The sequence below is a fragment of the Lutra lutra genome, chromosome 12 (genome assembly GCF_902655055.1).
Source record: "Lutra lutra chromosome 12, mLutLut1.2, whole genome shotgun sequence".
Lineage (NCBI taxonomy): Eukaryota > Metazoa > Chordata > Mammalia > Carnivora > Mustelidae > Lutra > Lutra lutra.
The window spans coordinates 91729126-91742749 of NC_062289.1; the positions used below are offsets into that span (position 1 = coordinate 91729126).

Below are 13624 nucleotides of genomic sequence, written 5' to 3' on the forward strand. Positions count from 1 at the left end.
GGTGTTGGGGACCACAGGGAGAGAAGCGAAACAGACAGGGGTCCAGTGGGGGCTCAGAAACCAGCTTGGATTCAACCCACGAGTGTTCAAAGGGATGGGCTGGGTGGAAAGTAACGCGGGACACTGAGGTTAAGGTAGGAAGCATGGGTTTGGTCAGAAAGGATGTAAGTTAAGGTGGAGCCGCCGTGATAAAAGCTGGGGAGCAAGGCCAGGGCAACCTGGAGGGAACCTGGAGGGAGCCTGGAGGACAGTAAGGAGAGGGGTGGGAGGAGGAATGACCTAACAGGGAGACTGACTTGAAGCTTCCTCTAACAACTGTGGTTTAGCCTGGGCCTAGAACAGAAAAGTGGGAGGTACCGTGAGATCTTGTGGGGGTTACAATTAGCTGAGCCCAGTAAAGAACTCCCAAGGCCACCCACAACTACAGGACAGCTGATAGAATCAATCTTTTCAGGCAGCCCAGCAGATCCGCGTTCTCTCCTGAAGCCTGCTACCCTAGCCCTTTCATGTTAGAAAGCATGCAGTCTGGCCAAAAAGAGGCATAGACAGGGAGGGGGGAAGAAAAAAAAATGGAAGAACGAGTTCTCAAGGAGATCAGGAAAGGTGCGGGAGTCTCAGTGTGAGAGTATCTATAAAGAATAAAATGGCCACGAGAACTTTGTGATTACCAACACAGGGAAAGCTGCTAACAAAACAAAACAAAACTGGGGAGGCAAACCCATTTTTCCAAATCTTTGTTTACTAATCAAGTCTAAATCAAGATCATTAAAGCATTTATTTAAAAATAACTTTATTCCATAATCTTTTTTTTAAAAAATCCATATTTTAACCTCAGAATAAATTTCTCTTCCTCCCCCCCAACACACTGCACACCAAATATGAAAATGTAAATAATGCAGAGGGATCTGCTAAAATTATTCTTTGCAGCAGTTCCTGGTCACTCCCACGGTGAGAATTACCAGTTGGCACTTACTGTATCACAATGAATTTTACCTGGCCAGGATGATATCACAGGTTCCGGTGCACCTTCCATCATGGGTTGTCCGCAGTCACAGGGCCTATATGTGCTTATGACAATCAGAACTAACATCAAAGCCACAGGATTGGCCGAGCCCTTTCCCAGTGTCCCCTTCTGAAATGTCGGTTGTGATAGCCGTTAAGTATTTATCTTCCTGGTTCTGATAAGTAGATCTTGGAGTTCAGAACACCTGATAAGATTGTGTAACAGCACAATGTAACAACTTGGACTTTGCCACAGAGTTTGTAACCCACTGCCTCATGCCTGTAGTTTTAGGGATAAGTCATCTTAAAATAGAGGAAAGCCCTAATTTCTTTAACAATCCTTAAGACATGAAGACTGCCAGTTCCTGAACTCTGAACTGACCCAGGACTCAGATATGAGTGACGGAAGTCGTGGCTCAGCTAACACAGGGTGTATAGTGTTTGGCAATAAGATCTTGAAGCACACACACACCACACCACACCACACCACACCCCCACCGCCATTGCTAGTGGAAAAACCCTACCCCAAAGATTTCCCATCATCAGGGATGTGTCCCATCTCGTGCATGTGCAAGAGAAGAAATTCTGGAAAGCATCTCAGTGATCTTGAAGATCATTCTCTGCATTCCTAGTTAGGGATTTTTTTTTTCCTCTTTCTTTTCTTTTCTTTTTAAAATATGGGTGCCTCCGCAGAGTGAACTCTCAAAGTCAGGAATTTAATCATGGAAGAGTCCAAGGGAGACAGACTGAGCTCAGTGACTTTAGAAACAACTCAAGTCTCCTGTTCTGAAACACTAACTTGAACTGGCCAGAGTGGCTAAGCCCAGGAAGTCCTGGGCAGCAGCAGCCCCAGCAAGTAAGAATTGCAGTTTGCACATAATTCCTGAGGAGTGGAAACATCCACGCGGCTGAGCTGGGGACGAGCTGGGGACGGGGGGGGGGGGCTCACTCCTAGTGATTTGCTCAGTTCAGTCTTTTCATCCAAGAAAACAGACCCCTCCCCATCACACCTGCAGGGGAAGGCTGCAGATAACTAGCTTCTCATCTTACTGGAGTCCCGGTCCATGTTATTTGGAGAAAGGAAGCTCTCCCTTAAGCCCTATCTCTTGCCCAGCAAGTGGGATGTGAACATTAAAGAACACAAATTCAAGTCAGACTTCCATGCTCCGCACAATCTTTTGCACCCTTATTACATCTCTGACACGGAAGGGATTTGGACGAAAATCCCTTCCGTGTTCAGAAAAGAACCATCTGCGGACTGCACGGGGACCTGGAAGCAGCCGCTTACATGCATCAGATGTCACTTCCTTCAAAACTTTGCCTTATGGGGGCATCTGGGTGGCTCAGTGGGTTAAAGCCTCTGCCTTCGGCTCAGGTCATGATCTCAAGGTCCTGGGATGGAGCCTGCTTCCTCCTCTCTCTCTCTGCCTGCCTCTCTGCCTACTTGTGATCTCTCTCTCTGTGTCAAATAAATAAATAAAATCTTAAAAAAAAAAAACAAACAAAAAACTTTGCCTTATTGATCAATGCATCCTCACGCTCTCCTTAAGAAGGAGGAAGGAAACAAGTTTTCCCATCCCCATTTCCAAGACCAGGAAGCTGAGGCCAGATGAACTAGTCAGCCCAAGGAGTACTTCTATCACCCTACTCCACTGCAAAACATTTCCCCTGCCTTCTTTCAAAGCCACAGGAGAAAGAGGAGAATGGGGAAATCGGCAAGCTACTCGGGTATCACCTAAGAGGCTTTTGTACAAATAGGAAACTCTGCAAAATGAGAGGTTCTAATGAAAGGCACTTCCTCTTAGGGGCCCCTGCCTCTTTTGAAAAGAACTACACCTCCAGGGAAGCCAACAGCATCAGGAGAGCTCCGATAATGCTCTCCTCTGAAACCATCCTACAAAGAGCCGAGAGGCCCAGGCGGCAGCTTGGAACCCACAGTTGACATAGTGTCTTCCACTAGAGAGGGCGGGGGAGAGGAGAAAGGACATCTGCTGAACACCCGCTGGGCACTTTCCCATTTGCAATACCTCCCTCAGTCCTCACCATACCCTGTAAGGCAGGTAGGATTTTACCTATTTTACAGATGAGGAAACGGAGGCCCAGGGAGAGGTAAAGCAACATGCCCAAGGCCAGGAAACCAGTAAGGAGCAGGGCCCACATTCAAGCCCAGCTGTTTGCAACTCCAAAACCTGAGCCAAACTGCCTCCCTCTGACTGGCACCGGTAGCGGACACCTCCTCACCTTCTCCAGGGAGGTGATGTCTGCCTGGTCTTCCGGCTTACCCGGGCATTGATAAGGGAGGTGTCCCTATCACCCCACACTCTTCCCTTGTGTGTATGGGGCAAGCTGGTCACGGACATCTAATAGTGTACTGGGAGCACTGAGCACGGAGGCCAGGTGCTCCCCCCAACTCCTGTCCCCTCCAAATCAGCATCAGTCAACCTGGATAAAGCCAGAGTCACAGTGAAGGGGGCACCTGAGATGCCAAATACACCTGGCCCCCCACACACTGCCCGTTCCCAACACATTTAACATCCATGAGAAAAACAGCAAATCAAACCAATTTAGGGAGAAGAAAAAAAAAATGGAAGGAAATCTGTGTGTGTGTTTCTTTTTTGCTGAGCACCCCACACCACTTTCAACCCTCAGACAGGGGTGCGAGTCAAGTCAAAGCAGAATGAAAAGCTCATCTTCAACGCAGCCTTCCAAGCTTTTAAGACGGGATCATGGAGGATAGTTCTTTCTTCAAACTGGTCTGTCTTCTTCTTGAATGATGTCAATCCGCTCCTGACTGCTGTCATCTGGACAGGAGGGAAAAGCAGATCCAAGTCGGAGTGGGCTCAGCGAGAGGTCCCTCCGTCCCCACCATCCGTTTTCAATCACTGCCCTTCCTAGTCCTTCACTGGCGAGCCTGGGAACTGGAATTCATGGGGGAGCGAGCGGGGCAGGTGTGCGTTCCCCTTTTCTCCTGTTCACTCAAGCTCCTCTAGATGTGCTTGATGCGGTCTACCCAGCATCAGCCGGTTGCTGCCATTCCGCTCGCCTGGATACTCTCTCCCCTTTCTGTTTATTCAGACTCGACCGTCCTGAAAGACTTGCCTCATATCCTCCTCCGGCCATTAAGTGTCTCCCAAACAAAGCATCCCTCAAGGCATCTCACCTCTCTCTGAGGTCCTGTGATTTTTAAGCCTGTCATTCATCTGGTAATAATCAAATTCCTCCCTGTGACAGCTCCTCTACTGCTCTCTCAAAATCAGGGTTAAATCTTGCTTCCGTTTTAAGTGTTCCTCAGTACACTCTGACTGGTCTTGTAAAGCTCCCTGACTAGGGTTATGATCGTTTTTGTTTTTTTTTTTTATTCCCCCAACAATGCCAATAGTGTGCCTTTCCCAGAACAGGTCCTTGATACATGTCTGTCAGTTTAATTGTAGTGTGGGGCATTGACAGTCGATCCTAGGTTAAACTACCTTCCCCACCCTTTAAAAAACTAGACTCACGGGGCACCTGGGTGGCTCAGTGGGTTAAAGCCTCTGCCTTTGGCTCAGGTCATGGTCCCAGGGTCCTAGGATCGAGCCCCATGTCGGGCTCTCTGCTAGGCAGGGAGCCTGCTTCCCCCTCTCTCTCTCTGCCTGCCTCTCTGCCTACTTGTGATCTCTGTCTGTCAAAAAAATAATAAAAAAATCTTGAAAAAAACAAAACAAAACAACTAGATTCACCTCTTGGGGATTCTTACGGGGAATCCCACTGCCCCCTAGCAGAGTGCTTGCAAGGAGAAAGGACTCACCTTGCAGAGCCTGGAGTCCGTTGCCCATCCAGTCGACATTCCCATTCACCAGTGCGGTCACTCTGTGAATGTGGCCATGCTTACGGATTTCTTCTGGTGACTCCTCCCTCTCATTTGTTTCTTCCTCTTCTTCTTCCTCTTCTTCAGCACCATCTTCCTCCTCTACCTCTTCCTCTTCTTCTGAATCCACCAAAACCATGACATCACCCATGTCTTGTCCCCTAATTTCCAAAGGGGGAGAAATAATAAGAAGTTACCCCATTCTTTCCCTCCCCTAACAGCCCTCACTGAACAGAAAACACTAGATTTATGGCAACCTCTTTGGTAACATGGAAAATTCTTTGTGTGTTCACCTCGTTTAAGAGAGGATAGTGTGTAGGGGCGCCTGGGTGGCTCAGTGGGTTAAGCCTCTGCCTTCAGCTCAGGTCATGATCCCAGGGTCCTGGGATCGAGCCCCACATCGGGCTCTCTGATCAGCAGGGAACCTGCTTCCTCCCCTCTCTCTGCCTGCCTCTCTGCCTACTTGTGATCTCTGTCAAATAAATAAATAAAATCTTAAAAAAAAAGAGAGAGAGAGAGAGAGGATAGGGTGGGGAGCCTGGGTGGCTCAGTGGGTTAAGCCTCTGCCTTCAGCTCAGGTCATGATCCCGGGGTCCTGGGATCGAGCCCCACATCGGGCTCTCTGCTCGGCAGGGAGCCTGCTTCCTCCTCTCTCTCTGCCTGCCTCTCTGCCTACTTGTGGTCTTTCTTTCTCTCTCTGTCAAATAAATAAATAAAATCTTAAAAAAAGAGAGAGAGAGAGAGAGAGGACAGCATGATTGTAATGTCAGAGATATTGACAGATTCCTGTAGACTCTGCACATTTTCCCGGTTTTATTACTTCCCTCTGCTCCTTGGGCAGGTGACTCTTTATCCCAGGAACCCACCATTTTAGTTCCCCTCGCAGCACTCTCTCAAAGTCATGGTTAAAAGTCGTGGTTCCGTTTTAAGTTTCCCCAAGTTCTTCCGTGCACTCTGATTGCTCTTGTAAAGCTCCCTGCTTACAGAGTACACGAAGGCTACATTCCTTTCCTGAAATACCATTTATTTCTGCTCTACTTACTGAAATGTCACCTCCTATTCATCCTTCAGGGCCCAGGTAAAGTCCTCTTCCACCCCGCAAGCCCTGAGCCGTGACTGCACTTGGAGTCCATGCCCAGCAGTTACCATGAATTCTTCTCTAGTTCATTGCTGGTTCTGCCTACCTGGCCAGCCTGTACATTTCTTACACATGCCCTGGGCCAGTCACAGTGCCAGGAGCCTTACATTTTCATATAATCTTCAGTCTCCTGCTGGGAAACGGATGAGAAGACAAAGGCTCAGAGAGATTGAGGGATTTTTCCAGGAGCACAGGGCTCAGGAGTGTGAGAGGTACAATCTGAACCCAGGTCCCCTAGTTCCAAAGCGTTTCTCCATGATGCTTCCTGCCTCCTCCTGTGAGAAATAAGTCTAGGGAACGAAAGACTCACTGGGAAGATGGTGCTCGAATATGGGGCAGTAAAGGTAACATTTTCCTGTGAAAGATCATCCCAGAACAGCAATATCCCTTCATAAACTGGTTAAGAGGGACAAAGAGAAGAGTTCTTTGCTCCAACCCAGAATCTCTTTGGGAAATGATGACACACGTTCCATTTAGTCACCTTGCCCCTACTGAGCTTTCCCTTTTTTTTTAAGTGGGTTATTTATTTTTTATTTTTTTTAAAGATTTTATTTATTTGACAGAGATCACAAGTAGGCAGAGAGGCAGGCAGAGAGAGAAAGAGGAAGGGAAGCAGACTCCCCGCTGAGCAGAGAGCCCCACGTGGGGCTTGATTCCAGGACCCTGGGATCATGACATGAGCTGAAGGCAGAGGCTTTAACCCACTGAGTCACCCAGGTGCCCCTAAGTGGGGTATTTTTTTAAAAGATTTTATTTATTTATTAAAAGATTTTTGGGGTGCCTGGGTGGCTCAGTGGGTTTGGGCCTCTGCCTTCGGCTCGGGTCATGATCTCAGGGTCCTGGGATCGGGTCCCACATTGTGCTCTCTGCGCGGCGGGGAGCCTGCTTCCCTCCCTCTCTGCCTGACTCTCTGCCTACTTGTGATCTCTGTCGAATAAATAAAGAAAAATCTTTTAAAAATATATTTATTTATTTATTTATTTATTTGAGAGAGAGAATATGAGATGGGGGAGGGCCAAAGGGGGAAGCAGACTCCCCCCCTGAGCAGGGAGCCCAATGTGGGACTCAATCCTGGGACTCTGGGATCATGACCTGAGCTGAAGGCAGACGCCCAACCAACTGAGCCACCCAGACACCCTAAGACTTTATTTATTTTAGAAATAGAGAGTGTGCAAGCATGGGAAGGAGCCGAGGAAGGGCAACAAGAAGAATCCACGCTGAGCGCCGAGCCCGACTTAGAGCTCAATCCATGACCCTGAGATCATGACCTGAGCCCAAATCAGTCAGACGCTTAACTGACTAAGCCATCCAGGCACCCCCTGAGGTCTCCTCTTGGGAGGGACTCCTGGCCATGCTCAGACTAGTCTTCCAAAACATGCTGTGAGACCAAGACTTATTCTTCCTTTCAGCTCTTTTTAGAAAATTAAATAAAATAAATGCACCCATGCCTGGGCTCACACACACACCGCCCCTTTATGCTTCAGTGAGAGCCCCGCAATGTGCCCCACCTTGAGGTCTGGCATTATGACAAGAGCATAGACTTTGCAATCAGTGAGACCTGGATCTGAACGCAGGCGCGGCCATTCATCTCCCGGATGAGCTTGCAGAAACTACTCTACTACCCTGAGCGTCCATCTCCTTATGTGGCAAATGGAGGTGCCACCACCACCCTGAAGAGCTTATGAAACAGTCTCTAACGAGGCCTAGCGAAGGCCCTCACCCAGGGTCTGGCCCATGCCGGGTCCTCCACAGTGGCCGCCATTACTGCTCTTGCAAAAGAAAAACACAGCCGCGAACACAGACCATGGAAATGGGTTTTTGACTCGATTCTAGGAACACTCACCTGAAAGTGTTTCCTACTGAAGGGAAAAAGGAAAAAAAAAATTAATATCCAATAACATCCATTTCAGCCTCCCAAAAGTTTTTAATCTGACATCTACAAAAGAATGGTGAAATGAGAAAACTGACCCAACAGGACAGGTGACAGGGTGGTCAGGAATGGTATACTTAATTTATTCATTATTGCACATCTGGACCCAGTCAAGAAGCCTATAAAATGGGACCTCGGGTAGGACTACAACACGGGCCTCCTTCCCCCTGCCGCACCCTTTCAAGAAGCCTCAAAAGTAAACAAAGGGGCCCAAGAAATCCTTACCTTTCCAGCAGAACACAGGGCTATAATACAAGATAAGCCCTGAGATAATGGCCAGTCCCAGCAGCAGGAGGCTCACAATGGTTCCCACAATTCCCCCGATATTTAAAGGTTCTGCAAAGACAAATCACACTGTTGATCCTTCCATCTGATACATGTACTGGTCAAAGAGCGACGGCTCCCTTCCTCTGCCTGGGTCTTGGTCTTGTTTTGGTTCCATCATCTTCGGCAAGGCACATGACCTCTCCAAAAAGCAAGATAAAATCTCATTTCCCAACCTCAGAGAGTTTGTAGGGAAGCAAATGAAGTGTGTGATGCAAAGGAAGACTGGAAAGTTAAAATCTCCAGACATCGAGACTGTTTACAAGGCCATAGAAATGAAGAGGGTGAGCTATTGCTGCTGTGATGAACAGTGATGAATGGAGCAGACAGAGAATCCGAGAACAGACCACACATAAAAGAAAATCTGATAATGACACATTAGTGAGTAAAAGAGGAATTACTCAAGAACAGTGCTGGAGGGGCGCCTGGGTGGCTCGGTGGGTTAAAGCCTCTTCCTTTGGCTCAGGTCATGATCTCAGGGTCCTGGGATCAAGCCCCATATGGGGCTCTCTGCTCAGCAGGGAGCCTGCTTTCCCCTCTCTCTCTGCCTACTTGTGATTTCTGTCTGTCAAATAAATAAATAAAATCTTTAAAAAAATATAAAGTGCCAGTTTGATTATTTAAAAAAAAATTTTTTTTATTATTAAAAAAACAAAAAAGAATGGTGCTGGAATCCATGGCTATCCAAATTTGGGTGAGGGAGAAATGAGAGGGAGAAATGAGATCCCCACACCTCACACCATTCACAAAAATCAATTCTAGATAGAGTACAGATTTAACTGTAAAAGGCAAAACATTAAAACTTTTCAGAAGTATAGGATAGTATCTCTGTGGCCATGGGGGAGATAAGATTTTTTGAGATGTAGAAATTGTTAATGATATGATTCATAAAATTAACTGCATGAAAGTAAGAATGTCTGCTAATCAAAGGATAGCAGAAAGAAAGCAAAAAAAAAAAAAAAAAGAAAGGCAAACAAGCTAAAAGGAGGTATTTGTAACATGTAAAACTAACAAGGGATTAGTATGCAGAGTTTCTAAAGAACTCCTACATATGGGGCACGTAGGTGGCTCAGTGGGTTAAAGCCTCTGCCTTCGGCTCAGGACCATGATCCCAGGGTCCTAGGATCGAGCCCCGCATCGGGCTCCCTGCTTCCCCCTTTCTCTCTGCCTACTTATGATCTCTCTCTGTCAAATAAATAAATAAAATCTTTAAACAAAAATTCTTTAAAAAAAAAAAAACCCCAAAACTCCTACATATCTACAAGAAAGGGGAAGATGTCAAAAGATACAAGTGAGTATTTCACAGAAGAAACACAAATAGCAAAGATATGAAATAATTCTCAATCTTCTTAGTAACCACAGAAGGGCCAATCAGAATGACAGTAAGATTCCATTTTACAGGGGTGCCTGGGTGTCTCAGTGGGTTAAAGCCTCTGCCTTTGGCTCAGGTCATGATCCCGGGGTCCTGGGATCGAGCTCCATGTCGGGCTCTCTGCTAGGCAGGGAGCCTGCTTCCCTTCCTCTCTCTTTGCCTGCCTCTCTGCCTACTTGTGATCTCTGTCAAATAAATAAATAAAATCTTAAAAAACAAAACAAAATAAAACCAACAAAACAAACAAAGATTCCATTTTACACGTACTTAATGGGCAAAAATCACAAAGCCGGAAAGCGAAAATGCGGAACAATTCAACACTCTTAGATACCACTGTTGTGAATAGAAATTGATATGACCACTTTGGAAAATAATTTGCTATTATCCCAGAAAGATACAAATGTGCATAACCCTTCCTTTCTCTTCCGTCCACATATATCCTAGAGAAATATTTGCCTGGGGATCTGCTATATATATGTACACACGGAGCTGGGTAAAAGATTTTCTTTTTTTTTTTTTTTTTTTAAAGATTTTATTTATTAATTTGACAGACAGAGATCACAAGTAGGGAGAGAGGCAGGCAGAGAGAGAGGAAGGGAAGCAGGCTCCCTGCTGAGCAGAGAGCTCGATTCGGGGCTCGATCCCAGGACCCTGGGATCATGACCTGAGCCGAAGGCAGAGGCTTAACCCACTGAGCCACCCAGGTGCCCCGTGGGTAAAAGATTTTCATTGCAACATTTTTTGCTCATCACAACAATGACAACAAAATCAGAAACAGTACAAAGGTCCATCAGCAGGAAAATTAGTAACTTAGTTGTGGAATCATGACACAGTAGGAAATCCTGCAGGAGTGAAGAGGTACAACATATAATTACAATTACAGTAAGAACAAAATGTGGAGTGGAAACAGCAAGCATTTCACTAGGTAGTAAAATTTTCTTGAATAAAAAAATTCAGAATAGTGCTTACCTTTTTCAGGAGGCCCAGGATGAAACTGGAATGGGGTCTAGAGGTAGGGTTGGCCGAAAAAAATATAGCATGCCCATTTAATTTGGATTTCAGATAAACAATGAGTCCTAAGTATGTCCCACGGAAAATATACTTATGGGATATACTTACGCTAAAAAAATGCCTTGTTTTTCTGATATGTAAATTCAAGCAGGCATCCTATTCTTTTTTTTTTTTTTTTAAGCTTTGTTGTCATTTTCTAAATCTGGCCACACTACCTACAATTAACTAGCATTGTAGGCACTGCTCTGTATCCTAAGCAGGATGGTAATTCTTAAAATGTTCATTTTGCTATTATGACTTACATTTTTCATATTTTTAATATATATATTTTATATTTTTAATATATATATTCTTTGGAATGCAATTATTTTTTAAGTTCTATTTTACTATTTTTTAGTAATCTCTACAGCCAGTGTGGGGTTCTGACACACGATGCTGGGATCCAGAGTTGCACGCTCTCCCAATGGAGCCAGCTAGGCGCCCCAATGTAATTTTTTTTTTTTTAATCCTTATGCAGTGTTAGAGATTTACGACTGGATAATAGTTTTTCCACCTTGTCAAGTCACAGTCAAGCAGGTACACCTTCTCCCTGATGGCAGTGACCCACGTATGGGGAAGAACCAAGCTGTCCCCATGCTGGTGACTGGTCCTCTGAAGCCCTCCACCATCCTCCTTCGGGGTCCCCTCTCTCACTCACCTTTCACGCTCAGCCAGATGTCCACCTCCCGCACCCCCACTGGGTTCTCCGCCCGACAGACGTAGTAGCCCTCATCCAGTGCCTGGGAGCAGTTGCGGATGGTGAGAGAGGAACTCTGGCCGTCCTGCGTGATGAGGTAGCGGTCATTGGACTGGATGGCCGCCTCGGGCTGGGTGAGGTTCCTCAGCCACAGGATCTTGGCAGGCGGGTAGGCTCTAGACACTTGGCAGGTGAGTGTCACAATGCCCCCCACGAAGCAAGTCTTCATGGGCTCGGAGAGAAGGGAGGGGCTTCCTGGTGACCAGAAAGTAAAGAAAAACAAATGTTCAGGGAGATTCAAGCCATGGCCTGAGCTTTTCAAGAATGTTATTACCTTCCTGATGAAGCCACTCCAGGAATTTCTGTCCTGCACTTGGACTCATGTAATAATAAAAGCTAACATTTATTAAGCATCTACTATGGTCCAGACACTGTTAAACGTATTAACCCCATTTTGCAGATGAAGAAACTGAGACCCAGAGAAAGTTAAGTAACTTCCTCAAAGGCACACAACTAAATTAAGTGGGGCACCTAGGATTTGGGGTGAAATCAACATTTTTATTTTGGTCCTAGTTTGCTGAAGCGTGAGGGGGTTCCTGAGACATGGAGCTTTCAGTGAGAAAACTGGGAAAGTCTTGGGCAAACCAAGATGAGCTGGCTACTCTTTTCTTAAGATTTTATTTATTTAGTTGAAAGAGAGAGAGGGATTGAGAGAGAGAACATATGGGGAGAGGGACAGAGGGGGAAAAACAGAATCCCCATCAGACTCCTGGCTGAGCACCGAGCTGGACACGGGGCTTGATCTCACAACCCTGAGATCACGACCTGAGCCAAAATCAAGAGTCAGACACTCAACTGACTGAGCCAGCCAGGAGCCCTGAGTTGGTTACTCTTGTAAGCCCAAGTTGCCAAACTTCTGTAGCCCACATTCCCCGTCTAAGCTCTAGGCTTCCCTGCATCACAGCCACGCTGCTCATACAAAGAAAGGGCGCACAGCCTGCCAAGAGCGCTCTACGAGACAGTAAGGCAGCTGCATTCGTTTCCTTTCGCTGCTGTAACAAACTGCTACAAACGGAGTGATTTAAAACAACACAAATTTATCCTTTTCTAGTTCTGGAGGTCCGAAGTAAGAAGTGATCCTAGGGGGCTGGAATCAACGTGTTGGCAGGGCTCGTTCCTTCTGGCAGCTCCAGGGGTGGCAGTGCAAATCCATTTCCTTGCTCTCACAGCTTTCCGAAGCCACCCGCATTCCCTGGCTCCTGGCCCCTCCTTGCATCACTCCAACCTCTGATATCTGTCATCACGCCTCCTGCTACTGAGTTCAACCCTCTTGCCTCCCTTTTAGGAGGACCCTTGTGATGACATGGGGCCCATCCCAATAATCCAGGATAATCTCCCCATCTCGAGATCTTAATCCCAGCAGCAAATCCCATGTAAGGGAAAGCCCCAGGGATTAGGACACGGACATCTTTGTTGGGGGAGCATTAGTTTGTCTATCACAGGTCTGTCCTAGACAGCTCCCATTGCAGTGTCCCTACAGCCTTGGGGTCTGCTCTAAGTGGGACACGGAGAACTGTAAGGTCTCCAATAGCGATCCATTTATTTTCTTGGCAGCAGAAGCCTTTTCCCAAAACATACGCCCTCCTGGGAAAGGTCGAAGATTTATCTTGGGTGATGTATTAAGCCTATATTTTCAGCAGCTGAAGGAAACAGAGTGGCATGTTGGGTTCCTGCCCGGGAGAGCAAAACCCTATACTTTCCATCCACAGTTGTTCCAAGAGAGAATCTAGGGTTTCACGGCTGGCACCCTGGGAAGAGGGAATGGGGGAATGGATGTGGGGGGGCAACGTGGGGGTGTGGAACAGCCCAAAGCCTCTCCCTCTAAATCAGGTCAGCAAAAGACAAACCCCAAACCCAGATTTGCTCAGGAAACTCACATTACACCCCTTTCTGGATCAACCATCAGGCCCCTGCCCATTATTAAATCCCACCTTCCCCTCTCTCTGCTTAACTTGTATCTCCTTTGAGGTCACAAAGCCAGCAGCACTGACAAGCCTCATCAGTATGTTGGAATTCGGGGGCCCCCACAAACCAAAGCTTGAGAAGTACCCTCCTCATTCTGTATAAAAAGCAAAGCGAGAGATCCTGGGATCCCCCCCACCCCCTGCAAACAAAGGTCATATATATATATATATATTTTAATCTTTTTTTTTTTAAGATTTTATTTATTTACTTGACAGACCGAATCACAAGCAGGCAGAGAAAGA

At 46.5% G+C, this 13624-nt stretch overlaps 1 protein-coding gene across 2 annotated transcripts in view; it reads right to left on the bottom strand.

Annotated features, from left to right (window-relative positions):
- Window positions 1-3551: 3551 nt before the first annotated feature.
- Window positions 3552-13624, bottom strand: part of VSIG10 (V-set and immunoglobulin domain containing 10) — a 35100-nt gene continuing 25027 nt past the window's right edge. Inside the window, exons 5-9 of one of the 2 annotated variants that reach the window (XM_047698606.1) lie at window positions 11319-11612; window positions 8140-8250; window positions 7828-7840; window positions 4787-5007; window positions 3552-3803 (exon numbers count right to left, since the gene is read on the bottom strand). In XM_047698606.1, coding sequence (XP_047554562.1) covers window positions 3748-3803; window positions 4787-5007; window positions 7828-7840; window positions 8140-8250; window positions 11319-11612 — 695 coding nt within the window. In that variant the 3' untranslated portion in view covers window positions 3552-3747. Of the gene's footprint in view, window positions 3804-4786; window positions 5008-7827; window positions 7844-8139; window positions 8251-11318; window positions 11613-13624 lie in introns of both variants that reach the window. The other variant, XM_047698605.1, reaches the window with a different exon arrangement.